The sequence below is a fragment of the Ruditapes philippinarum genome, unplaced genomic scaffold (assembly GCF_026571515.1).
Source record: "Ruditapes philippinarum isolate M1 unplaced genomic scaffold, ASM2657151v2 ctg3872_1_1_1_1, whole genome shotgun sequence".
Taxonomy (NCBI): domain Eukaryota; kingdom Metazoa; phylum Mollusca; class Bivalvia; order Venerida; family Veneridae; genus Ruditapes; species Ruditapes philippinarum.
Genome location: NW_026862018.1, coordinates 3,277 through 30,443, shown reverse-complemented (window position 1 = coordinate 30,443; position 27,167 = coordinate 3,277). Strand labels below are relative to the sequence as shown.

The 27,167-nt window shown below is 31.5% G+C and overlaps 1 protein-coding gene across 1 annotated transcript; it reads left to right on the top strand.

The window, feature by feature from the left end:
* Nucleotides 1-27,167, top strand: LOC132717681 (serine/threonine-protein kinase SIK2-like). The gene is made up of 9 exons (XM_060701215.1): nt 1-299; nt 4,002-4,118; nt 7,964-8,027; nt 13,541-13,656; nt 20,004-20,049; nt 24,489-24,613; nt 25,138-25,261; nt 26,133-26,353; nt 26,991-27,167. Exons 1-9 carry the CDS (start codon nt 177-179, stop codon nt 27,069-27,071), a joined length of 1,017 nt encoding a protein of 338 aa, XP_060557198.1. The 5' UTR covers nt 1-176; the 3' UTR covers nt 27,072-27,167.

The following is a 27,167-nucleotide window of genomic DNA, read 5'->3' as shown; positions in this document are numbered from 1 at the left end:
GCGAAACTACAACACGAATCAGTGTTCCTAGCTTTACTTTAACTCTGGCGTAGTTCTGACGTCACGGGCACTATCTACATGTAGAAGTTATGTTGAAAACAGTGAAAAGTGATAGAAAACTTTTGAATGTCTGTGATTTGCAATATATGTCTTGGACTAGACCACCTAGGTAAACAATGGTCATGGCGGAGAGATCTAAGGCGCAAGTGCGGGTCGGATTTTATGAAATAGAACGCACAATTGGAAAAGGAAACTTCGCTGTGGTAAAATTGGCTAAGCACAGAATCACGAAAACTGAGGTGAGACAAAGGTGTAGTGTTATTTAAATCACGACAACCCATCTGTCTCGATAATTTGGCCAGTTCACATGCACATTATCGTTATCAGATAACAAAAAGTATGATCAGCATTATATTGAATTTTCATTGTATTTATCGTGTTTATTTTCTTTAAAAACCGGAAGTTGAATTTGAGTAAAAATGATGTTGTACATGTGAAATGTATTTAAAATCATATAAACTAATGAAGTATTTGGACTGATGTACCGGTGTTTGATTTATCTGCTTTATTGTTCTGTGTATTTCATTAATTCTTGAGTAGATCTACCATATGATAATTAAGCTTCTTCAATTAATAATTGTGTTTTTAATATAATGGCTATAATTTCTTGTCAAGTTTCAATTTGAATGAACTAGACTACATGTATTATACTGTTGTCAACAGAGCAAAGTTAAGATATCCCCTGCAAATTAAGATTTGTAAAGGAGACTGCACCTTAATGTAGATTTTGAACATTTATTTGAAATTTTACTAGCAACATGAAAGCGTTTTTTTACTGAATTTTCTCCAATTTTAATTATGGTCCTTTCCATCAGAGGGGTGTGTGGGATAAGTTGGCTCTAGCGGTTCCACCTATGCAGGGTTGAGCAGTGGTTTCACTTTGTACAAAAAACAGCCACAAATAGAGCTTAAAACACATTGCAGGGGCATTGGTACTGGTAGGGATTTTACCATCACCACAATATTTATTTCATCAAGTGTCCACTAATAGAAGTTCCAGTAGTAGTAGTCTAATGATAGAACTGGGGGGGGGGGGATGACCAATGCCAGCATTAACAAAAATGTTTTGATCAATTTTATGCACAGTGTTTTAATGGAGACTTTTGCATTCTGAATTTATGATTTTATCAATGTGATAACATTAGTATATTATTGTTATCAATGATATTTATCAACAGTTTGTTATGTATATAATTAATTCATACAATAAGTCATTAAGTGCATTTTTGATACATTTTATACAATCCCCATCATCATTTATAAATGTGGTTCAATGCCATCACATTCTGCTGAAATTGGTTACCATTTGTAACCTGAAGGCCAATGAAATTTTAGTTGGTGGACCAATGTATCAATTAAGGAGTGTATCATTGTTGAACTATTGTGAAAGATTAAGAATATGTTAAAATTTATTGTTTTCTTGTCAAATACATGCAAAATACAAACATATGTCTATTATTAAAAATATAAAAGTTTTAGCTTAAATTTTAACTACTCATTATAATTAAAACTAAAATATATGTAAACATGTATGTAATATGATGAATTCTAATGCTCATTTCAATGGAAATCCAAAATTCAATGCAGACTATAAAATACTTTTCTCTCGATTGATGGTTTGATGTCCTTTTAGGGTTTTTTTTTCTCAGCAATTTCTGGAACATGACCCAAGGTCAGGAATTTTTACAATGTTTTAGACAAATTTGGAAAAAAAATGACAACATAATGAACATATTGTATACATCAAATAAGACAAAGATATATTTAGTTAATTTATTTTCTTTTATATTTTACTCATGAGCACATATTACAATTTAATAAATTATATTGCATTGTGGAAGTTAAATGTAACAAAATGACAATAATTTTACTTATTCCTTGAATTTGGAATTTCCTTCTTGAAATTGGGAAAAAAAACTTTTTGGCATTGTGAACATGACCGAATACAGGTCATCCAAATGGGCCAGAAAAAAACAACCCTGCTTATATTGGGCTATTTTGTCAGGATAAACATTCAGTTCAGATGGCAGATAATTATATTAAGACCAAACTATGCCCCTGGTTGTAAATGATGAGTATATCCCTGGTTGTAAATGTTAAGTATAAAATTTATAATATGACAGAAACAACTTTATGTACATCTATATTGTAAATGCAGAAAATTCAGCAATATAAGTTAAAAGTCTTAGTGTCCACAGTTTAAAAATGGGTAGGTAGGAAAACCTAAAACAGAATCCTTTTTTATGTAGCTCCTTTTTTTTCTGCATGCATATATGACCTGGCTGCTTTAAAACTGAAATGTCAGGAAGTGAAAAGATAAAATGTTTCACTTGACAGCTTTTGCACATAACAAGTCTCTCTTTTGTTTTCTACTCTTCATCAAAGTTATCTTGTTTGTAAATATTTGTTATAACTTAACATTTTTGTTGTTTCAATTTTAATGCAATTCTTGATGCGATTTTTTTAGTCCAACAATATAAAATTTATGTCTACATTAGCTGCCTGTATTATTAATGAAATAATTTTTTTGTATCAAATTTAAACTTCAAAACTTTTTATTTTAAAGTAAACAACTCTATTAAAGAGTTCCTTTTTTAGTGAACGGTTGAACCGTTCTCAATAAAAGGTGTAGGAAGTTTGTTGTAATATAGAAATAACCTATATATATGACCAATAATGTATACAAATGCCTTCCACCCACACCATGCATTAAACTTAAATCAATCCCCATTTATTCAACTTTATAATTTACAATACAGGCATGCTCTACGTATTTAAATAACCGTTAACGCTATAGATCAATTGATTTTGAAACTTTTCCAAATTTTGTTTAAAACTTCCATTGTATGATTATTGGTCACCTGCAATTTGTACAGGGAAGTTGTGAAGTTTACAGCAAGATAACGCAACCAACTTAAGACATGTGATATCACATTCACATTTTACCCTATTACCAGCCTAAATATAATAAATGGGCTTGCCCGACTTCCAATTTGGACAAAACCATTCATCATTTTAGGGGGAAATTTAAAAATGTGTACTGACTCATTAGTGATCAGTGCAGACAATGATCAGATGGCGCTGTTCTCTGTAAATGACTTGCCATGTATGTATTGCCGTTTTTACAAATGTTAATTGTTATATACCTTATGTTTGTATCATGTATGATGCACTGAGAGAAATAAAGAATTTGAATTTGAAGTGTCGGTTGATCATGGTCTGCACTGGTCACATGGGTAGATTCACCTGCTGCCAACAGGGTAAAGCTTAACATAATTATATTAATTTAGGATATCAAAATTCTGAATAAAATAAGTATACAGGTATCAAAGCAGTTCAGTACTTCTTATATATATTTTAATTTATTATTTTCACCTTTCAATAAACTATATTATACCTTAAGTTACATATATATATATATATATATATAATTATATATGTATATATCTATCCGGTATCAGGACTAGGTTGTTTGAAATACACATAATTTTCAAATTCATAGGAATATATAATGTATTATAATGTTAATGTGTTATAAAATCTGAGAAAACAAACAAATCTGGACAGTTTCCTATTCATTGCACAAATGAAAGTTAACTTGGTTTTATTAATTGTTGGAAATATGCTAAGAATAGATCATGATGTTATCCGGAACTTGGCATTCCAGCTAATCTGATGGTACAAACTTACTTTTACCATTAAAGCTTCATGGTGCACTACCTGTCACAATAGATTAGTCAACCTGTTGTGCTTATTTTTGAAGCTGTAACTGTGAAAGTTTGTTTGTACCTACAAATTAGCTGGGGAAAAACCCCCAAATATTCATAATTCCCGAATTCGTCTTTTGAAGCAGTACATTGTAAGATACATGCAACTGGTGACAGCTTTCATTATGTGTACATGTTCTATATCTTGACAGTTCTTACTTCTCTTTGTTTCAGGTTGCCATAAAGATAATTGACAAGACCCGACTTGATGAAGCAAATTTGAAAAAAGTTTATCGCGAAGTTACAATCATGAAGCTTTTGAATCATCAACATATAGTCAAACTTTACCAGGTATGTCCTCTTTCCATTCTTGTTGTGTCCAGTTATTGTTGTCTCTACATACTTATGTTCTGCTCCTATCCTTTTCCATCTTATTGTTTTATGGCTTTCGGTAAGCCTGTTCTTGTTTTTATTGTATTTGCCATGTTCTGTATGCATGTCTTGTTGTTTGATGCTGTAGCTTTCTACCTTGTCCTATAATTTTGTCCTTAGTATATCCATTTCCTTTTTGTTCTGTCCTAGTTATGCTGTTCCTTATTCTATCCATTTCCTTTTGTCCTGTCCTGGTTATGTAGTGTCCTATTGTTCATTTCACTGGATATTTAAAGAACTCATTCAACCGCCTCCGTGGTCAAGGGGTTAGAGTCAATAACTTCAAATCCAGTTACCTCTCTGGCGTGGGTTCGATCCCCGGGAGATGCTTCGGTAGTTTAGCGCGGAGGAAGCTAGTCTAGTACTGGTGTAACTCTCAAGAAACGATGGTTTGGAAACTACCCGTCTATATGACTGAAATACTGTTGGGAAAAGGTGTAAAATGAAACAAACAAACAAATTCAACAATTGAGGAACAAATTATGCTATGGAACAAGTTAAAAAAAAGGTTTTAAAAAGGTTTGCAATTTTTAGCCAAAAAACATAGTGCACAAAAGTTGGGTTTGACTGCTGTTTTAGGTTTGAACAGAATTATGATTATAAAGTTTGACTTGGGCTGTGGATTTTAACATTTAACCTTTACCAGAATGTAGTTGTGTTTAATGTGGGCTTTGGGTTTTAATTTTTAGCCTTTCCTTACCTTGACATTGGATAATGGCCTTTAAACATTAGAAGAAATGTAGTATTATTTGATGCCATGGAAGCTTGCACACATGTTATAATATACTTATAGATTTGTAGTAAAGAAGATCACAGGGTATTGTACTTTATATAGATTAGCACTTGAAAGCTGTTATATTTATAAAACAATCTGTTGATGTGTAAACACATTAGAGTCAAAGACATAACATGTCAGTAAACCATAATATTTTGTGTTTGAGAAAACAGTCTGTTTTCATTGGCATTTTTTATCATCCACATTTTTCTGAAATCACTATTGTGCATAAAATATCTATGAGAACTTTTGGCCAATTTTTAGCTCGACTTTTCTATGAAAAGGGGAGCTATCCTACTCGCCCCGGCGTCGGCGTCGGCGTTGGCGTCACACCTTGGTTAAGTTTTTCGTACCACCCCACTTTATTTCAGAAGTATTACAAGTATGGCTTTGAAACTTACCATACTTGTTCACCATCATAACCTCCATCTACAGACAAGAGTACATAACTCTGTCAAGGTTTTTGACAGAATTATGGCCCTTTTTTGACTTAGAAAGTGTATTGAGCTTGGTTAAGTTTTTTGTACCACCTCACTTTATTTCAAAACCATTGGAGGTATTGCTTTGAAACTGACCATACTTGTTTACCATCACGACCTTCATCAACAGACAAGAGGACATAACTCTGTCAAGGTTTTTGACAGAATTATGCCCCTTTTTGACTTAGAAAATACATTGAATATGGGTAAAATCCACTTATTGCCTTAACCCTTTGAGATATTGCTTTGAAACTTTTAATGCTATTTCACATCATTACCCCCATCTGTACGCAAGAGAAGGTAACTCTGTCAAGGATTTGCTCATGGCCATTGTTCACTTTAAAAATACAGAGATTCTTGTATTGCCTTTTACTGCAAAAACTTTTTTTATTGGCAAGCAATAAAAAAGTCGAGCGCGCTGTCTTACGGACAGCTCTTGTTAAATATGGTAGGACCATGAAAAATGGAGAATATTAATAACAAAACCAGCATAATAGTCTGTACAAACAAATAGTATTAGCATGAATGACATGGCAAATTAATTTGCTTGTTGCCAGTGTAGTGCCATGCCAGTATTCATGTTGCTCCCACAAATAATGTTTCTAATATAGTGACTGTTTCAGCCGACTTTCAGGACATATAAAACCATGACCAATCCTTACGGAGCATGCAGAATTTTTCCATTTTTGGCATAGGTGCTAATCGTATACATTCCATTCTTATTTATAAACTTGTGTTAAACATTTTACTTCTGAAAAACAAAAACATATTTACATGGTAAACAAGGCCATTAGGAAGTAACTGTCTTCCCTGGTTTAAAACAACTCTGATTGAAAATGTTTTATAGCCATTGAATTTATGTGATTTTCTCAAAATCATAATAACATTACATGGGTTAGAAATCTTAATGTAGCCAGATTATGATGTCTGTTGCCAAGTTAATAAAATATAATATAATGGCATTTGTGAGCTCTGTCAACATTTTACTTGTATAAATAATACCCAGGTTAGAATCCTACTATGGCAATGTTTAAATACTTTGCATGTCAGTGGTTCTGCTTGGGTATGTGTATCTTCATGCTTGAAATCTGTGATTATTATACATGACCTCTAACCTGAAAACCACCTCATCACTAGGGCATCTTTTTGTGGAAGTTTGTGAGTTTTTGGCTTGTGACTTCCATAATGTAATGCTTTTCCTTTTTACCTATAGTAACTTCCAATGTTAGGCATTTTGCAGTCTCTGACCTCCAAAATTTTTACTTGCATCACTCTATTTATGATTGGTTTTTGAACCCTTTGAAACTGTAAGTTATAATTAGCCTTTGCCACCAGTATAGAGTCAGGCCAGTCAGCACACTCATACACTCAGACTGGGTGACTTGGAGAATACTGTTGCCAGACGTTTTCTGATTTTCATCTTGGTATCCCCAAAATTGTAAGGAGTAAGTTTTATAGGGAATTTGCAACTTTCAAGTTCAATCAAAACAAATCACTAAAGGTTACAGTCATAAAATATTTTAGTGACTTCCATTTTATACAAAATATTAATACTATATAATATTATTATACTAAGGAACTGCCATTAATCTAATAAATCATGTTCAGTTGTAAAAATAACTGTTAAACATTACTAAGAAATCTTGCTAAGCTATTTTATGATGTAGATTTCCTGACAGGATTTAGAATTATGACAGTACATAGTATTAAGTAATAAGTTTTGCTAATACTCTGTGCACTAGAGTGAATTTTTTGCTACTTAAAGTCTGAAGGCATGGTAATTTGTTCTTAACTTTCATGAAGTGAAAGATAGTGACAGTGTTGCTTTTCCAAGGGAAGACTTTTTTCTGTGAAATAATTTTCAGGAAACTTGGAATAATTGATAGATCATGCAGTATTTGTCTCAGTGTCAAGTGCTTTCTAAAAATACCGAGACTTCAAAAGCCTAATGTTGTTAAACCTGTCATGCTGGTTTTTTTGAAGCAATAAAAGGCTATTGAATAAGCATCACAATAAAAATGTTTTTTTTTATAAAAAGGTTGAATTGTTGATATTAATCTAAAGCAAACATTGTATAGTGATATTATTGAAACCAATTATGTATTTAGTAGCTGAAACACATATTTTGGTTATGAAATGTCATTATAGCGACCAAAAAAGATTTTAGACACGAGGTTGTTGGTAATTACCTTAGTCCTAGTAACTACATCATACACTTATAAAACAGTTGATTGTCTTTTATAGATGTTGACCATTGTTAAGACAATCTTAATGTACGAAAGTATGGTTTATTTTACAGTAGGAAAGTATGGTTTGTTTTACAGTAGGAAAGTATGGTTTATTTTACAGTATGAAAGTATGGTTTATTTTACAGTATGAAAGTATGGTTTATTTTACAGTAGGAAAGTATGGTTTATTTTACAGTACGAACGTATGGTTTATTTTACAGTACGAAAGTATGGTTTATTTTACAGTAGGAAAGTATGGTTTAAGTATTGTTTATTTTACAGGTTATGGAAACAAAGAATATGCTGTACCTTGTATCAGAGTATGCTCCAAATGGTGAAATCTTTGGTAAGTCTCTTTTTATAGTTTCACAGCAGGTTTTTTTCCCTTCTATAGCAGGGACCATTTGAGGTTAGTTCCTGAAAGAATAATTCTTTAAAATCATGCAGTTTTTCCCGAAAATTGAAAAGTGTCAAAAGTATTGACTGCATTCTTGGCATACTTTCTGATGTCTATAGGACAAGGGCCATAATTAAATGACTTGTATTGCTAGAGTTATTTCCCTTTCTCACAATCACACAGAAAAGAGTCTTTTAAATGAATACCAATATCATGAAATATCTTAAAATGTGAAAGAAAATATATTTGGTAAAAATTTATTGAACTTGTTAAATGAAATTTTATTTCATGGCAATTCACAAGAGTGCCTATATAAGGATTACAGGCCCTAATGAACCTACATTTAAGACAACATATTGAAATCTGCAGATAATAATGAAACAGTGACAAACACTCTCTTGCGTGACAAAAAATAAGCTAAAAATAGATTTCTGAAAACTGCCAAAAGAAATCTAGAGGGGTTTCTGGTAATAAAGATACTAGTATCGACATTGGGGATGTTAAACAGATACATTACGGTCCTTAGTGTTTGAAATTATTTGTTGTCCAATAGAATTGCAGTATTTCAAACGAATCTTAACACATTTACTTTGGTAAATCAGCAAACCGTTGATCAGTCTAGTAAATCGACTGTTTGCAAAAATAATTTAAAACACTAAGCTGGTTAAAATTTGTTAGTATGTATTTACAAAATTAAAATGGTCACGCGGCTATGCCGTGCCTGAACAATTTAATTTTGTAAATACATACTAATAAACTTAACCTATACATAAATGATAATCCCTAACATATGTCATTAGCATCTGTAAAATTAAATGGACAATCTGTAAAAGACTACAGCTTTTTGTTCATACATCATGGTCTACTGAGCTACACGTAATACATTTGGAGTTTCTTTATATGGGTAAAAGATGCATCACATTTTTAAATTGCTTTTACGTCATTATGGCTATGCAATAGAATCCAGTAGAACTAGAACAATAGCCTGACCAATCTTAGTGCTCAATTCTCTGTTAGATAATTCTAGATTGGATAGAAAAATATAATTTTGTAACGAGTACTGGCAATCAATAGAGCTATGTTAGGATTTGACGTCACGTTTGCCATTTGCCTTTGTAAAACTGATTACTGTTAATTGTATAATAAGAAAATGCTTTCAGGCATACAAGTTTGCAAAGATCGTTAGCGTGCTTGAATATTGATGCGTCCAGTAACGTATGGGAAAAATTGCTATTGCTGCATGCTGTTACATTTCATTTTAAGAAATTTCTCACCTATCCAGTACTTGATTGCATGAATTGTGGCGAACTATGGATGTCAATATTAATGCACACATTTTATATGCAAAATCTTTAGTTTATTGGCCTCCTATTGGTGATAAGTGAATCTCTTAATGTCACTTATTGGGGTTAATATCAATTATAATGTTAAATTTTACGACTATTGCCTGCGCATTTTGATACTTGATAATATAAACTGTTGTTAATTTCTCAGTTTTACAATAGGCCCTTGTACTGAATAATTTGCTATAATCACCAGTTTCTTTGTTTACTATCTAGATATTGTTGGGTCTTTTTATAGACAAGTCGACAGTATACATGCTAGATTGACGTCATAACTCGTTTGATGAATTGCCCATCTTAGCTGGTTTGTGGTAAACTGTCACAATTTCAAAGCATCTTCCTTGATCAAATCAGTTCACATATTGACTGTTCTATTTTAATAGCTTTGTTACATCATGTCGAGTATTTGCATAACAGGATTTATTCTCCTTATAGAAATTACAAGAGAAAAAAAATGTAGTTCTTGTTAAATGTTAGTCTGGCTTTTCTGCCACATTTTTAGGTGCATTTAACCCATACCAGGCATAATATGTTAACTGGAATAGAATTTTGCAACCAACGGACTGAAGTCTAAACATCTTAAATGGACTTGTCCATCTTTCAATCTGGACAAACCCATTCATGGTTTTTAGGGAAAATCTCATAACTAAATAGCCAACCGAGTGCAGTCACCATGATCGGATGGCATGAATGCGCAGACTGACCTGATGGTCTGCTTTGCTTCAATTGCAACCACAAGTTAAGGATGAAAGACTTCAACGAGACATAAGTTTGCTGTTATCAAATGGTTGACCTTGTGGAAATATTTTTTTTAAATTTGCATTTTTTTTAATGATTATTTAATGAGTAGGTGGCGTGTTATTTGTTTTGTTTGGGTTTTTTTTTTAAATTAGATTTTTTTGATTTTTTTTTAATTGGCTTGTTTTTATTTAAAAAAAAAATCTCTTCAGTAAATGACTCGTCTTTGTCAGGTCAGTGTGCATGCACTCAAACTGGGCTTTAAAAAGCCAATTTAGTTTCAAATTTCCCGATATATTAAAGCTTCGATAAACATTATGAAAAGAAAATTAATTATTTAATTTGACTTTTGTATGATCAGGATTTTTTAAAGGTGTTATTTAGTTTAATAAACATCTTTTTTAAGTGTTAACCCAAATTGGTACATCTTTTACATAGCCTCTGTGAAATTGGCACCACATGATTTTTTATGAGAAGTTAAAGTATCAGGTGTGATATATGTGTTTTATTGGCATCTCCTCCTGATATTTATATACTATTTATAGTCATCTCTATACTTAACTCTTATTGATAGGAAAAAAAATCATGGTGATTGGAACAGCAAAGTAACTTCAGTTGTAGGCGAAAACTGTCTAATAAAACTGTTCCACACGACATAATGACGTGGGTAATTCAAACAGACATGGCATGTAAGAGAAATATAAAAATAAGTTAAATGTAAGACCTGACTGATAACTTTGTAATACAGCTTATAATGTAAGGTATTTTAAGACCACATGGCACAGTGCAGTGGTTAGCGCATGGCACTGTGGTTAAGGTATCAGAATTTTAATCATTAAATGCAACTTACTGTATAATTATAATGCTGGATTTGAAACTTGCCAAGGGTAGTTATGCTACCATTTTATTTCTTATAACCATTTCTACAATCTCTGAATATAAATGCAGTACTTAATTTAATTATTTTTTCCATGACTTTTAAGTATTGTTAAATTTAATGCTCAATTCCATGAAATAGAGTCTTACTAAGAATTTTTGTGACAATAACCCTGGCATGGACCTTAGACATCTGATAAAATTAATTTTCTAACAGTACTTGAAGTGATGTTAGGAGAAGTTGAATTATACGTTAGACCATCCTTAAAAAAATGTTTGTTTGCACTCACGAAATTTATTTTGTTATGAACTTCAATTGACATAACACATTGTTTGGAAATATTTAAAACATTTTATGAGAGAGACACTCATTTTAGTGTGAAAGTTTTTGATATCATGTTTGAAAAGTCACATATTCATAGATAAAAAGCTGAGAGATAGAAGAAATAAAATGAAGTTCTTATTAAATCAGCATTTAGTTAATAATTTATATTATCAAAGCCTATAATTATTGTCAAGCATTTTGAAATTCCATGTCTACGTTGGGAGTACAGTTCAATTAAAAAATAATAAATTAAATTGAAAAAAATCGACCTACCTGCCCGCCTTGGAAATTCTGGGTCGGGTAACAGCAAACAAACATTTTTTTAAGGATCATTTTGGATGGCCTTACTACATAAATCTTTGCTGTTTTAATATTATTAGAAATATTAGATTTGTTTCATTCTCTTTTAGCATTTTTAATAATAGAATAGTAGACACTTACAATGATTGAGATTGAAAGTTGAGTAAGCTCAAATTAGCAACAGTTAAAGCTATTCTGCACGATTTTTTTTGTGAGGAAATATCAGGCGTACACTTAAACTTGTTTGTATTCTGTTACCATAGTAACAAAATCATGATTTTAGGATAAAATGACGTAAGTTCGTCTGTAAAAAGAGACTTTTCTTGACACAATTGCTTTTTTTGTGAGCTTGTTATTGTGATAGGGTAATTAATTCTATGTGCCGAGGGTATATTGATCTCCAAATGATAGAATAATTATCTGCTGTTAATGTGGCATTAGAAAAAGATGTTTCGCTTTTTTATCTTTTGCAAAGCCTCATTATCATTTCCTGCTATTTTTGTAATTGTATCTAATTGCAGAATAATACATAATTTGAAAATCATGAGAAATACTAAGTCTTGTTTCCTCATCAAACCATTTATATTATTTATTTTATTTTGAAGCTCTGTGAACTGGTTTTGCCTTGAAGCTCTGTGCACAGAACTGGTTTTATTTTGAAGCTCTGGGAACTGGTTTTGCCTTGAAGCTCTGTGCACAGAACTGGTTTTATTTTGATGCTCTGGGAACTGGTTTTGCCTTGAAGCTCTGTGAACAAAACTGGTTTTGTTTTGATGCTCTGTGAACTGGTTTTGTTTTGAAGTTTTGTGAACCTGAGTTTTGTTTTGAAGTTTTGTGAACCAGTTTTGTTTTGATGGTTAACAGAACTGATTTTCAAAGCTGTCTGTTAATGTTAAGTTAATTAATAAAGCAGATCATTAATGAAGGCATCTGTGGGTCATAGCTTTGGATTAATTTAGAAAGATCTTGTTATTCTGTGATGAAATAGTGGAAAAGCTTGTCTTACATGTACATGACCAATGAACCTTTATTCATAAGTACAGCTGTGGTGATTCTTTTAAAATATTGGCTGTAAAGTTCCGTTAAAATTGGAAAAAAGTAATCTTAAAATAGCAGACATATTTTTTCAGAAAGGTACTAACCTTTCACCTTATCAAGACATTTTTGGGTTGTTTTTCGACAAAAATTTATCCCTCATACATAAAAAAGATAAAAAAAAGAAAGGTTTTTTAGTTATTTAAAAACTAGCCCCCTATTCCTGTGGTGACTGATTCTTTTTAAAAAGTAAAATCCAGCTTTTTTTTTTTTTTTATTAAAACCTCAAAATTTTAAATTTTCCATTTTTTATTTTTTGCGTTTTCAATATATCATCAGATGTATGCAACAAATGTGTTATTTGTTGTTTTTTTGTGAAATTTATAATGTCAAAAACAAAAACAATGCATACTTTTGGTATTGTTAAATTTTCTGACCTAGAGCTTGTGATAATGACTTTCATAGGAAACAATTACACAGAGCTAGGCCAGCCAGCATGCAGTGTATCCGGACTCTGCTCCTATAGATTTTTGTGTTTTGATATAGAAATTGATTTATTTAAACATATATGCTTGATTGCGAAATAGGTTCTTGAAACTTCTATTAATAACTTTCACGTCCGGTTCCTTGAACCTGACCAGTACTGGTGTCACATGAAGAAACATGATGGTGACCTGATTAGGGCTCCAACCCATGATCCCTGGGTTAAGAGGCAGTGTCACCTTAACCGCTTGGCCACCACTCCCTAGAAATTCATTGACAATTCCAATATTCAAAGTATTAGAAATATCATTATCAAGAATCAATAGGTTAAATGTTTAATATTTTTGTTATGTCCATTACAGATTACATTGCACAACATGGCAGAATGACAGAGCCTGAAGCAAGAAAAAAGTTTTGGCAAATTATAAATGCTGTAGATTATTGTCATAAAAACCGGGTGGTTCATCGTGATCTCAAGGTAAGGTTTTATTCTAACTATAATAGCAATATTTTGTGTCTCTAAGTTTGCTTGCGATCTGTAACTGTCCGATCACTAGTTGCCGATCACTAGTGGCCTCTTCCATGAATATGAAATTGCCAAGTCTTGGTAATTAATTTGAAATTGCCAGGTTTCTTCTTTATAATGGAAAGTCTATACAATAAGTATTTAGCTTAAGTAAATTTTAGACGGCACAGTGTTAGTAAGTATCTAATGTTGAAAGTTGCATATTCAAACTGGAGCTACATGTATTTCATTTCATAAAATTAGTTCTATATAATATATAACCTGATATGATATATGATGATGATAATCATCATCATAAACATCATCATTTCTAAAATAACAGCATCATATAATAAATAATTATGATAAATTACACAACTTGTGAATTGTTTTTAAGATAAAGTTTGCTTTGGTAACAAAGAAGTTTTTGAAATTAAAGATGTACAAAGGGAGTTTTAAAAAATCTCACTTGTATTTATAAAACGGATGATTAAATTAATTTTTATCTTGTTTTAAATTAAGTGACCTATAACGGGTTATTCAAGAGACACTATATACTATGTCTCTGGTAATTCTAAGAAATTTTAACTGTAGAATTTACCAGATAGATGGTTGTTTTTTTCTCAAAGACACAAGATAGAAAACAAACATAACAGAAAAAATAGAGAGAAACTGATGATAAAAATATGTAAATTAAACCAATAAACCACTTTTTTCTCAACGATTTGAAGCTGGAGAAAAACTTGAGTGAAATAAAGAAAATGAAAGAGTAGATTTTATTGATACCAATGAATGGCTGAGCATTTAACTTAGTGCCAATCACCACTGATCAGCTGTTTGTGTATTGACTAGATGAGTGGTGGGTTTTTTATTGGAGGGAAATTATGGCTGTAGAACTGAAGCTAAACTATCTCAAGTGCGTCACAGACTACGTCAATTAAACAAATAGAATCAGTGCGGTATTGATACTTTCAGAGCAGAAATGGCAGTCCTGAACTTTGATATTTTACATGCTACGTCATTGCAGCAGGGTATCATTTCACATGGTGCTACCATTCTTTATTTTCTTCTGCTAAATTAATTTGTAAGAATTTATTGTTTTCCTTTCTCCCTCAAGGTACAACCGGTTAACATATTGAATTTGATTATTTTTTTCTTCAAATTTCTTTCATAGTTTGTTTTCAAGTTATTTTTGTTAAGAGCAACAAAGTGACTCTTATTTAGAGATGTTGATAAATAATTTAGTGTGTAACTGTTTATATTGAATTGTTTTTTTATATATTGATAATAAACCCAAAGCATTCAAAGTTTAGATAGATATTAAGAAAAATTTTATCCGCCTATATGACTGAAATACTCTTGGAAAAAGGCGTAAAATGAAATAAACAAAGAAAGATTTTATACATTGTCTTTTCACTTTCTTAGAAATATTTTCACTCACATGGAATAATTGTCTGTTACTAAATAGGTTGCATGTATTTCCATTAAAGTCATGTGTTAGTTTATTTATTTCATAACTTTTTTTTTCCTAAAAAATCCTAATTGTATTGCATAATAAATAAATATCATGACTCATGTTGGAATTTTGCTGTTAAATTGTTGTTGCTGTTTTTGTTTTGTTTTGTTTTTTTGTTGATTATTTTGTTACTCAACATTTTCTCCAGAATAATTCTCGGCAATAAATTTAGGATATAATTAGCGAAATTTGCACAAGAATTTAATATGCTATCTATAATTATCATTGGATTTTATGCATTGACATTTAAGATTTTGTAACTGTTTTGAAAACAGACTTATTTGTTTTCAGTTTGTGTCGATGTTTTATTATTATTTAAGATAATTGTATTTGAAATGATGCTGTATAAAATAGAAACATTGTATATAATTGAAATATGAAGCATTGCAACTTTGTTGATAATCATCATAGGTTATAAGCTAGAACAAATAGGGCAGGGGGAATGTTTTTTTAGATTAATGCAGAAAAAGTAAGATCTTTAGAATTGCATAATATGTTTGAATAATTTTTTTTTTTTTTTTTCGACCATTTGATTTCTACTTGATATATTCCTATTTTATGAACCTTTTACAATAATGGTAATGAAAAATGTGAATATTTTTCTTTAAAGTAGAAAAGAAGGCCAATATTATCTTTTTTTAATCCTTGCGAAAAGCCTGCATTGATCGGATATAATGATATAACCATCTCATGCAGAGTATGTGACAATAGGAAAAGAAGCATGTTTTGAAATAACAACTTAAAAATGTGCTATCAAAGGTTACAAATCAATGTTAGAAAGAGCTCTTTTTTACGTCACTGTGGATTCGAAAGTAAGGTAATATTCGAATCGCAAATACCGGGTGCTATTAATATTCATAAAGTTGAATGGATGATAGAAAAAGGCAACAAAGAAATGTTTGTACATGAAACTTGTCCAGGAGTTATATATAGTATGTGAATGAAGATTAAAATATTTTAGTGTTTGTAGAAGAACAGGTTTTGTTTGTTTTGGGTGTTATACGTATTTTGAGGTTTTTGGAGGAGTTGAAAAAAAAAATGACGCAAATATGTAGATGAATGTCATTGACCGCATACACGTGTGTGAAATGAATCATTTAAATAATGCAACTAAATTTTTTGAAATTTGTTTCAATTTTTTTTTCTCTTTTTCAAATTACTTGAAAAAAATCACAAATTGTTGAATTTTATTAGGAATAAGAACTGAGATATTAAAAGTTACCCATTCAGAAGTTTACTTTATTTAAAGAATAGCATTGCAGAAGATGTTCGTGTAAGCTTACATTTCTTTATTTAGTTATTTACAGGTAATATTTTACATCTTGTGTATAAACATGAACGGGCGGAATACCCTAGAAGATAAAAGAGGTTTAACCTTTATCATGTAAACCTGCATGCATACATTATGTTGACAATAAAGCATTTCGGGGATGCTTTTTACTGTTTTGTATTTAAAAAGGAAATTTGAAATGTAAATATTACTATGATTATATCATCATAGGGAAACCTGTATCCATAGACTGCTAATTGAGGCAAAAAAAAGTAAAACTGTTTTCCCAATAACCTGGGGTAGAGGGGTTATTAAAGTAACTATGTATAATTTTCCCAATTGTCTTTTAAATGAAAATTTTCATCGGTCCAACCAATTTATTTCCTAATAGAAAACATTGGGTTAAAAACAGCACCAAATGTTATGGTGAAATTAAAGTTTCAGGTAAATTTAGATTGAAATGATTACACCTAGTATAAAGGTGAAAAAATACAAGGGAATTTTTTACTTCGGAAAAAAACAAACAACATTGTAGAAAACCAAATTTTGAAAAATTATTCTTTTGTTTTAAATAATATTTTGGTTTTCCCAATTTTTATAGAGCCCTTAAAAGCAAAAGGTCAAAGCCCCAATTTTTATGTAATTTTTACAACCCCAATTACAGAAAATTTTTCATTGCTTGCTTGTTAGGGGATGTTGTAAAATTGTCCAATTAAGTCATGCATGTCCGGTTGTTAGGGGATGTTGCATGGGTGCAAGTTTTTATGCATATGCCTGAAGCTCAGGTTTTTTTTGTGACAAATTTCATTAGCCTGATATTCATGGCAGGACCTGTTGTAAGGGTCTAAGGATTGGTTTTTTCCTAACAATGACTATGTGTGTGTAATTTATGGTATTATACATACAACAGGATATGCCTGTTATGTATATTGTAGGTACAAACATTGACAACAAATTTTTTTCTTCCATTTCACAAACTAATGGTATTGTAATATGGTTAAATAATTTATTCAGTTTTTAGTAAACACTGGCCAGCCTTTCCCTATTACGTAGAAGCTGTCCCTTCCCAAGTTAACGTACTTTACTGATAAACGTAAGTGTATCTGAGGATATATGTAAAACTTTATAAATATTAGTTATAATTTTGCGTATAAGAAAACCCCCTTTTTAAAGAACCCATTTAAATTTAATTATGATTTTAAAAAATATAAAGTGAACAATCTGATCAATATAATTACATTAGGAAGTCTTTTTTTGCAAAATTACTATGAATAATAAAATTATCAAAGGGACTTGGTCAATTTCCCAATTGGACAAAACTTTGATCATGTTTTAGATGTTTAAAAGGGAAAAAAGAACGATAAAATAACAGAGGCCATAATGTTTAGAGTGCACCAATAGTCATCAGGTCAAAAAATTCATCGGGTTGCACCTATGTGATCAGGGACCAATTTTCGTCAGAGTGCCCAATATGTCTTTCAAAATGCACCAATATGTCATCGGGTTGCACCAAATGTGATCAGAGTCCCCAAATAGGGTAAAATGATCAGAGTGCACCAATTGTAATCAGATGCCCCAATATGTCAAGAGGCCCCAAAATATGTAAGATGCACCAATTGCCCCCAGAATGCACCAATATGATTTGATCGAAAGTGATCTAAACTTTACTATTGGGTCGAAGTTAAAAATGAGTTGCTGCCAAAAATTTTTAACAGTTATAAAATGAAAAAAATAGATTTTTAATGAATGTGCAAAGTTTAATCAAAGCATTCAAAAACAAATGACGGTCCCAAAACCAAATAATGGGTTTTGCACCACATGGATCAGAAGCCCCATTGTCCGAAGGCCCCAAAATCCAAAGATCCTTGGCGTTACAAAATACAATAAAATGCCCCCCAACGCTGGATCCCTGACGCTGCGCAAACCCCATTTATTTGGTTTTTCATAAAGCGGTTTAAAAAAATTAACTAAACTTTACTTTTGGAAGCTCTCAGCAATGCTCATTTATTGCTACAGAAAGCATTAAATTGAACAGATATTTCAACATTACATCCTTTATCCTTTAATAAAATTAGGTTAAAATTTTCTCTCACAAATTAACAATAATTACAACACAATTAGAGCTCTAATATTAACAGACATTGATAGTATTTAATGTTATCAAACTTAATTTTACCTCATTCTACACATGTGATAATTTCTAAGCTAGCAACACTGATTTTCAGAAAATAGAAAACAATTACCAGGACCTAAGATTTATGTAGGAACATTGCATTGCTAAATGCACATTTTTTCACACATTATTATTACATCTGCAGATTCTAAATGGCATTAATCAAATCATTTGCACTTCACACATGGTCTTCAGCAGACATTAATGTTCCAAACAAAGTAAAGATGCATTCACCATATGTTAAATAAGTTTAGGTATACAACATGTACTAGGCTCTGAGAGCTTCTTCGGCCTTTTGTTTCCCAACATGCACCAGTTCAGATAAACGTTCATTGCGGTATATATTTTAATTAGGAAGCTATAAGCTTATAGACACACTCCAATCTGCTCCTGGAACCAACCAGTACTAAGCAATGAATGTAAAGTTTCTTGCTCGAGGAAACAACGGCTTGCCGAACACATTGTGGTCAGCAATCCTTAGTTTACTAGTCCGACGCTTTAACCGTTTGGCCATGCAGCCACTCGATATATATTTTAGGTAAAAGACACACTATAGAATCTTTTTCTGGAAGGTGACCATTACTAAACAATGAGGGTAAAGTTTCATTCTTAAGGAACCAAAGTTTGGACTTTGATAGGGTTTGAACCCATGCAGCCAGCAATTCCTTAGATTACAAGTCTAACATGTTATCTACTTGGCAGCATTTCACCATCTTATGATCATTAATAAAAGAAGTAAAGCTCAAAAAAGTGGGGTAAAATACATTGGCCCTGAATTGCAGTCAATAATTCAGTAGTAATGATTCAAGTTGAATTTTATTTCAGTAAATTTATGTAGACTCTATTCCCTGTAATGTTTATGAAATAATCAATTGTACTTAATCTAGAAACCTGCTGCACTTGATTCATTATCTAATAAGGCAGGAAGTGACATAGCTTTTTGATATTGAAACATTGTTGGGAGGGCTATAAGTTGTCTCATTGCCATCATGATTCTGCACAATTGACAGTTATATAATCTATAATCTATTGATTGAACAGCTATTTTCATACAAAGAAGCTGAATACGTTCCATAGGATACTATGAACGGAACAAATAAAAATGTGCATAATAGTTATATAATTTCAGCGTAACGAGTGCAATAGAATTTTCCTTGAGACCGAGTTCATACGTACTGCACAGATACACGTGCAGGCTGACATAACTAAAATTGTGTGAGGAAACACACAAAAGGTTGGTAACTCAACCAAACAAATACGAGGAAGAAAAGTCAAAAAAATCTGAACAGTAATCTAAATATAAACTGTGTCTATATAAAAACTTGGTTAATCTATCTATAATCTGTGTTTGTCTATTCCAGGCAGAAAATCTTCTACTTGATGCCAACATGAATATCAAAATAGCAGGTAATACTTTATGAATCTCTTTGCTCTATACATTTTATTACTTTTATATGACTGCCAAATTACATCATTTCTTACTAGCTTGTAACATCATTGTATTACCTTGTATATCACACAATGTATGTGGGTTGATTTGATTGTTCCTCGAGAACAAAGAGAATCTTAAATAAAGATATATTTAACATAAACATCTTGAGCATGTTTCTTTTTTTTTCTCTTTTGAATATCACATTTCTGTTGTCAGTTTATTTCAACTTATTTATTCAACCCTTCCCACATTGTATTTGTATATATGTTCAATATTTGGAGCAATCCAAACACCATAGTAATTTTAAGAGGTTACAATAATTATACAAAATACATCTAACATAAAAAGTTAGCAGTTGAGGGTTAAACATGATGATGTTAAAGAATGCAAGAATTTTTTTTATTTCTAATCAAACTTGCCAGTATTTGTCACATGAGAAAAGAGTAGGGATCAAACCCACATTATCTAAATTGAGTGGCAGACAGTGTTATAATATTCATCTGATGTGTTTAACTTTGTTGTTTTGCCTCTTTAGCATTATTAGATTTTGAAACCAAATCAAAGGGAGATTTATAATGTTATGCATTGAAAAACATCTGCATACTTGAAAAGGTTTTACGTTATTGATATTTAAACTATGTTGTGGTTGCTTCTTTTTTGTGGGTGGACAAGAATTTTGATGTTTTTAATCTGAATTAGAATTAATGTTATGTGGGAATATTTGAGTGCATCATGCACTGATGATGAACGTTAATTGAAGATATGAGCCGCGTCACGACAAAACCAACATAATGGGTTTGCGACCAGCATGGATCCAGACCAGCCTGCGCATCTGCGCAGTCTGATCAGGATCCATGCTGTTCGCTTACAGACCCTATAACAAGTAAAGAAACTGATAGCGAACAGCATGGATCCTGATCAGACTGCGCGGATTATGTTGGTTTTGTCGTGACACGGCTCATATGTTTTTTTGATGTGTAATGTTTTTTTGATGTGTAGTTTTGAGATTTTATCAGATTTGTAACAGTTATGCTCTAGTCTCATTCAGGGGTGGTGTGTATGAGGCAAGCGGATTAATATTTAATTGACCAGAAATAACTTTACTAGTAGGAGGCAATAGATCAGTGGTTAATAAGTTGTCTGCCTCTGATGGGTTTGCTCCCACTGGTTCTATCATCACCATGTAATCTTAGTCATGTGATACCAGTACTAGTTATGCCAGGAATCACACCCCAACTGGTTTCTGTAAGCTTTCATTGAGCATGAATATGATTGAACTATACTTCTGCAAAAATAACCGAGAAGGCAAAATAGGTCAGCTTTGACCATAATCAGAAGTCATGAATGTGGCGGCACATCTATGTCTGCAGTGATTGTAGGACCACCAGCAGGCTGATGGGTTCAAATAATAAAGAACATTGATGTCCTGTTGATACAGAAATTCCTTATATTGAAAATGTTGGGTCCAAATAAAAACACTAAAAAACTTTAATGGCAGCTCAGCCTCAAAGTTAAATGCTAGACAGTTCTAATACAGATATTCAATTGAATTAAAACAAAAAAAGTGAAAGAAATTCTGATTTGCAGGTCTAATTTATATCACAGCTTTATTCTATTCTAACTACATTTCAACCAAACTACAGGTAACCCTTTTATAAGATGTAACAAAATTACATTTTCATGCCTGAAACACTTCAAAGTGTGTAATCAGTGAATAAATCATAAAAGTGTTTAAAAATAAGCCGCATGAACATTATCATACAGGGGGAAAACATTCCAACAAAGTCATTCAATTACAAGTTTAGGTTGTATTTGAAGCATTCATTTTCTCATAAAAATCGGAGTTGTTACGTCATTCACACAATAACTTGAGAATGATTGATGTAAGACAAGATGCTCGCAACCTTTTACACTTGTAAACAATGTCAGGATCTAGTCATTTCACTTGTTAGCTAGCTCTCTACTGAACTTATGTTTACCACTGAAAAAACAAAACGAAAAAATATTATAATGTAAACTTTAAAAGAAAATGTTCATAAACTTAAACAATATCATTTTGAAAAAAATATTCTGTGACATTTCAAAGGTGATGCCTAATTAGCAATTTGAAATTCTGCGTAATTAATAAGTAAATGTGTCATTTAATTGATCTATGCAAGTTCATATCTTACACAATTTTCATATTGCAATTTGTGACAAGTTCAAACTTTGTGTTTTAACTCTGAAAGACTTAAAAAATGTTAATTAAAGTCTCGAAAAAATTGTATAATTAACTCTTTCTGCTTTGAATTCTTGACTTTAAATTGTAACTGAAGGTGGGATTTTGATTTTATATATTTCAATTTAAGTAGGGGAATCCCTGGTTAAGTGGTTAAAATTCTATACCTTCACGGCTGTTGGTACAAATCACATCATTGTCAGGATTTATTTCATTTGTGGGAGCCATCCAGCTGAGTAGAACACTGGTGGTTCTTTTCTATCCAGGTGCACACTCAAATCATATAAAATCAATCAATTCGAATCCCTACAGGGACTTTGGATTCTTTCATGTGAGGAAGTTATCCAGCTAGCTTACGGAATGTCGGTGGTTCTACTCAGGTGCCCGTTGGTGCCTGAAATAATTCACGGAAGGGCACCTGAGGTCTTCCTCCACCAGTAAAGCTGGAATGTCGCCAAATGACCTATACTGTGTTGGTGTGACGTAAAACCCAATCAAACATAGAAACAAATCATAATTATAAAAATCAATCAAATCATAATTATAAAATCAATCAAATTAATAATGTCAGGGTGACTTAAATCCCATCAAATCAAATCATATGAAATAAAGCAGCTTATTGAGGTCGTATTATAAGACAGCAGGCTTGCCCAGCTCTATATTCTTGGCAGTTTTTATTATAACTACAAGCCAATGAAAGGTAATACTTCATAACATTGTAATGGAAATGAAGAAAAAATACATCAAATTAATTTCCATATAGTTTGAAGCTAATTTATTGTCTACTCTTTTAAAATCTTTTGTTTTTTTACAAAATATTCACAAAATAAAAAAAGAAATATTCTTATACAGTAGTTAAATGAAATACATGTACTGTATTTTGATTTCTTGATGTTCAAATTATCCAAATGAGTGAATGGTGATAATATTCACCAAACATTTTTTGTTATATATTTTTACACCCCTGTTGAATGTGGAATATTTCTTGTCTAGCACATGCTGTGGACAGAATTGGTTTCTAATGTATATATTGGCACAGTATCTGTTTACCATACATGATACTATATCATTTTACAAATGGACTTTAATTATACATTTTCTGTATTTGACATTTAAATTTATCTTCATATAGCCTTGAAAATGTATAGGAATGTACCGCAGTATGTTTTTATACTGGTTTCTATAGTTATGTCTATTTCTAAGCAACATGTATTATTTTTTTGTATTATTGAGGAAAAAATAGATATGTGGTCTTTTAATTAGCTGATAGGAACAAATTAATATTAGTTCTATTATTACACAAAATATGGTGACAAAATTATGCCTTAAAAACAAAATCTGCTGGAAAAGGAAAATATAAAATCAGACAAGAAATATAATATGTAGGAGGAGTATATTAATATGCCTAATAAGGATATTTGAATTAAAAGATTTTTATGCTGTATATTGTAAAAATGCAAAATAACATCCAAGCTCTTGTTTAATAAATTTGAAGCCAAATTGAACAAACAACCAGATATAGGACTTAATATCTGACTTAATGTCTATTTTGAAGTATATATCATTCTGCTGTTGTTATTTTCTCTTTCTTTTTGGGGGAAAAAAAAACATTTAAAATTTTTTTAGAGACACATGTTTTTATCTAAATGTTTGTATTTTGAACTTTAGTTGATATCACTGAGATCAGTAAATTACAATTTCCAAGTTCAAACCAGGACGTGCCCATTACATAAATAAGAGGATTAAAATTTTTTTTATGACCAAAAAAAAACAAACATAATTATTTGCTCATAAAAAAAGACAAAATTGTACCTTATTATTAGAAATGAAGACAAGTTTTCCTACAAGATCAAGAAATATTGTTGACCTTTTGAGAATATTGTAATATATATTTGAAGATAGTTTATTGTTATAAATTTGTTAAGATTTGTCACAACAATGTGGGAGTAGATATATGACAAATGTTACGTTGAAACTTGAAGTTTTTATGTTGCATATTTTACTTTCCTCATAAACGACTTATAGTACTTGCAAAATTGACAAGTGCATTTGAGATTAAAAAAAAATATAAATATGATTATGAGTGCTACTGTAGTTTTATTATTATGTAAAAAAAGATTATATTGTGCTGATTTGTGCACAAAGTCATACACAGCAGCTTTTAAATGCCTACATATTTATATATTTATTTTTCAGATTTTGGTTTTGGTAATTTTTTCACTGGAAAAGAGCCACTGGCAACATGGTGTGGCAGCCCTCCCTATGCAGCTCCTGAGGTTTTTGAAGGCAAAAAATATGTTGGTCCCCAAATCGATATATGGGTAATGATGAGTTATAATTATAATCTGTATGTAATAAATACTAAAACTAGCATTTATAGATATGCCTGTACATTTTCCTATGTTTATTCCCTTGGGGTGTGACATTTTCTTTCCCTTACTGAACTTGAAAAAATCATAATGGTTGGAAAGAAAGAAAGAATTAAATGTGTTTTCATTATTTTTGTGTTTGTCTGACCTAGAAAGCTGATCTAGAAAGCTGACCTAGATTGTTGATGAGATAAAATTGATGCCATAAATCAAGTGGTCAGGAGATTTATTCTGAAGAAAGGTCTAGAATTGAGTTAAGAGCTGTTAAGTACTATAGAGACTGTAGAACAAATATATACCAGCATTTTATTGTGTTTATTGTGGTGATGTTTTTGTATGTTATACTTTACCATAAAGTTTGATGATCTTATTGTATCATTTATATTTTTTGTGGTCTTTCTTTTTGTACGTTTTGATGTATGGTATTTGACCATTTGATGATATTATAATACTGTATTATTATTTATATTTTACAGAGTCTTGGGGTGGTGTTATATGTGTTGGTATGTGGTGCTCTTCCATTTGATGGACAAAATCTGCAAATTTTACGGTTCCGTGTTCTGTCGGGAAGATTTAGGATTCCATTCTTTATGTCATCAGGTATGTAAACCCATTATAGCTGTGCAACTTAAAACCCAATTTAAAAAATGGTCACTTCAGACTTTCAAAAATGTACCAGTATCACAACTGTGTCCAGAACTGATTCATTCTCATACCAATTTATTATAGTCTTTGTTAATGCAATTCACACAATTTTTCCAATATCGTTTTCTTTTATTACTTTCTGTATAAGAATATATCACCATAGCAATGGAGTGTTGCTAAGTAATTTACTCTTTTGTAGAGTTTTAGGAAATTTAATCATGATCATAAGTATGGTTTTCTACTAAAAGTAGATAAATGGTTTCTGTCAGGTCCATTTGAAGATTATGGGAAATCTAAAAAAAGACCCATATTTGATGTAACATTGTGTAGTTGTTATTTTCCAAAGAGATAGGTTAGAATTTGTCCTGCTGCTGGGTTTACCTAGAATAACATGAACAAATTATTTATTTTTTTTGCCATGAAGTTAAGATTTGACATATGGCATGGTCTTGTTGGACTTTGCTAAATGTTGATATCATTTACGAGGGTCAGAGTATCTTATTCTAGGGATCATTTTAGTTGCATAGTCTAAATGTAGAAAATAACTTTAATTCCAGCGATAAGCAATTGAGCATGTTGCATTTTCTACAAGACCTCTACAGAAAATTTGATGGTCATGCCATGAGGATAAAAATGACTCCTAGATGGGTCACTTTTAGAAAAAAACTTCGTAAAACTGGGAGATAAAGAGCTTAGATATTTGTCTATTGGATCAATACAAAATTTGTATAGATTGGAGCAAACTAATTAGTAAAAGCTATAATTTGCAGCTAAATTTTAACAGATTTGATTTTAGAAACAATTTTTCTAATTATTTTTTTTTCAGAATGTGAAAATTTGATACGACGAATGTTAGTATTGGAGCCTGGTAAACGTTATACCATGGAACAGATTAAAAATCATCAATGGATGCAAATGGATGGGGGTGCACCTAAGGCTGCCCCACCTAGCCCAATGATGGGATATGGACCTAAAGTTGGTGAATATAATGAACAGATTCTGAGACTCATGCAAAGTTTGGGTATTAGTCAACAGAAAACAATGGAGGTGAGATTCAGGATTTGTTAAACCTTACCATGCTAAGTGTAGGTTAAAGTTTATAAGTATGTATTTACACAATTTAATTGGTCAGGTGCAGCACAACTGCACGGCCAATTTAATTTATAAATACATACTAATAAATTTTAACCAGCTTATTGTTTTAAATTATTTTTACTCACACACATGAGTTTATAAAAATTTATTTTCGTTTAATTGTGTTTGAAGCTATAAGCTTATTGAAACACTATTGAATCTGTTCCTGGAACCAACCAATACTAAGCCATGAATGTAAAGTCTCTTGCTCGTGGAAACAAAGGCTTGCCCCTGACAGGGTTTGAACGTACACAGCTGACAATCTTTAGCTCACTTCCAAACAATGAGATCCTTTGAAAATATTCCTATACCAATATCAAAATTACATACAGTTATTAGTTACTTTTTAATATGGAAATAAAGAGATGGATATGGTTGTATATCATATACAGTATGTATTTTATCTTAAATTGATCATGTTATACATTGTATATTTTAACAGGCACCATGTTAATATCTTATGCTGGTAAAGAAGTAGTGTTACACTGTACTTTATCGTGATTTTATCTTTAATATTTCATTATTATTCTAATGGCTTATATTTTCATAGGCATTGAAGAATGATGCTTATGACCACTATACAGCCATATACTACCTGCTGCTGGAGAGATTGAAGCAAACATCGGAGTAGTTTCCCTATAGACCAGCAGATTGACTGTCACCGACGACGACCAAGTACCATAGCTGAACAGGCTATATTACGAGTGGGACCTAATTATCAGCCACA

Coding starts and splice junctions, on each gene's coding strand:
- LOC132717681 (XM_060701215.1), top strand. CDS start 177: ATGGTCATGGCGGAGAGATCTAAGGCGCAAGTGCGGGTCGGATTTTAT. Junction 13,657..20,003: donor TGGTTCATCGTGATCTCAAG/GTAAGGTTTTAT, acceptor TGTCTATTCCAG/GCAGAAAATCTTCTACTTGA. Junction 25,262..26,132: donor TCCATTCTTTATGTCATCAG/GTATGTAAACCC, acceptor TTTTTTTTTCAG/AATGTGAAAATTTGATACGA.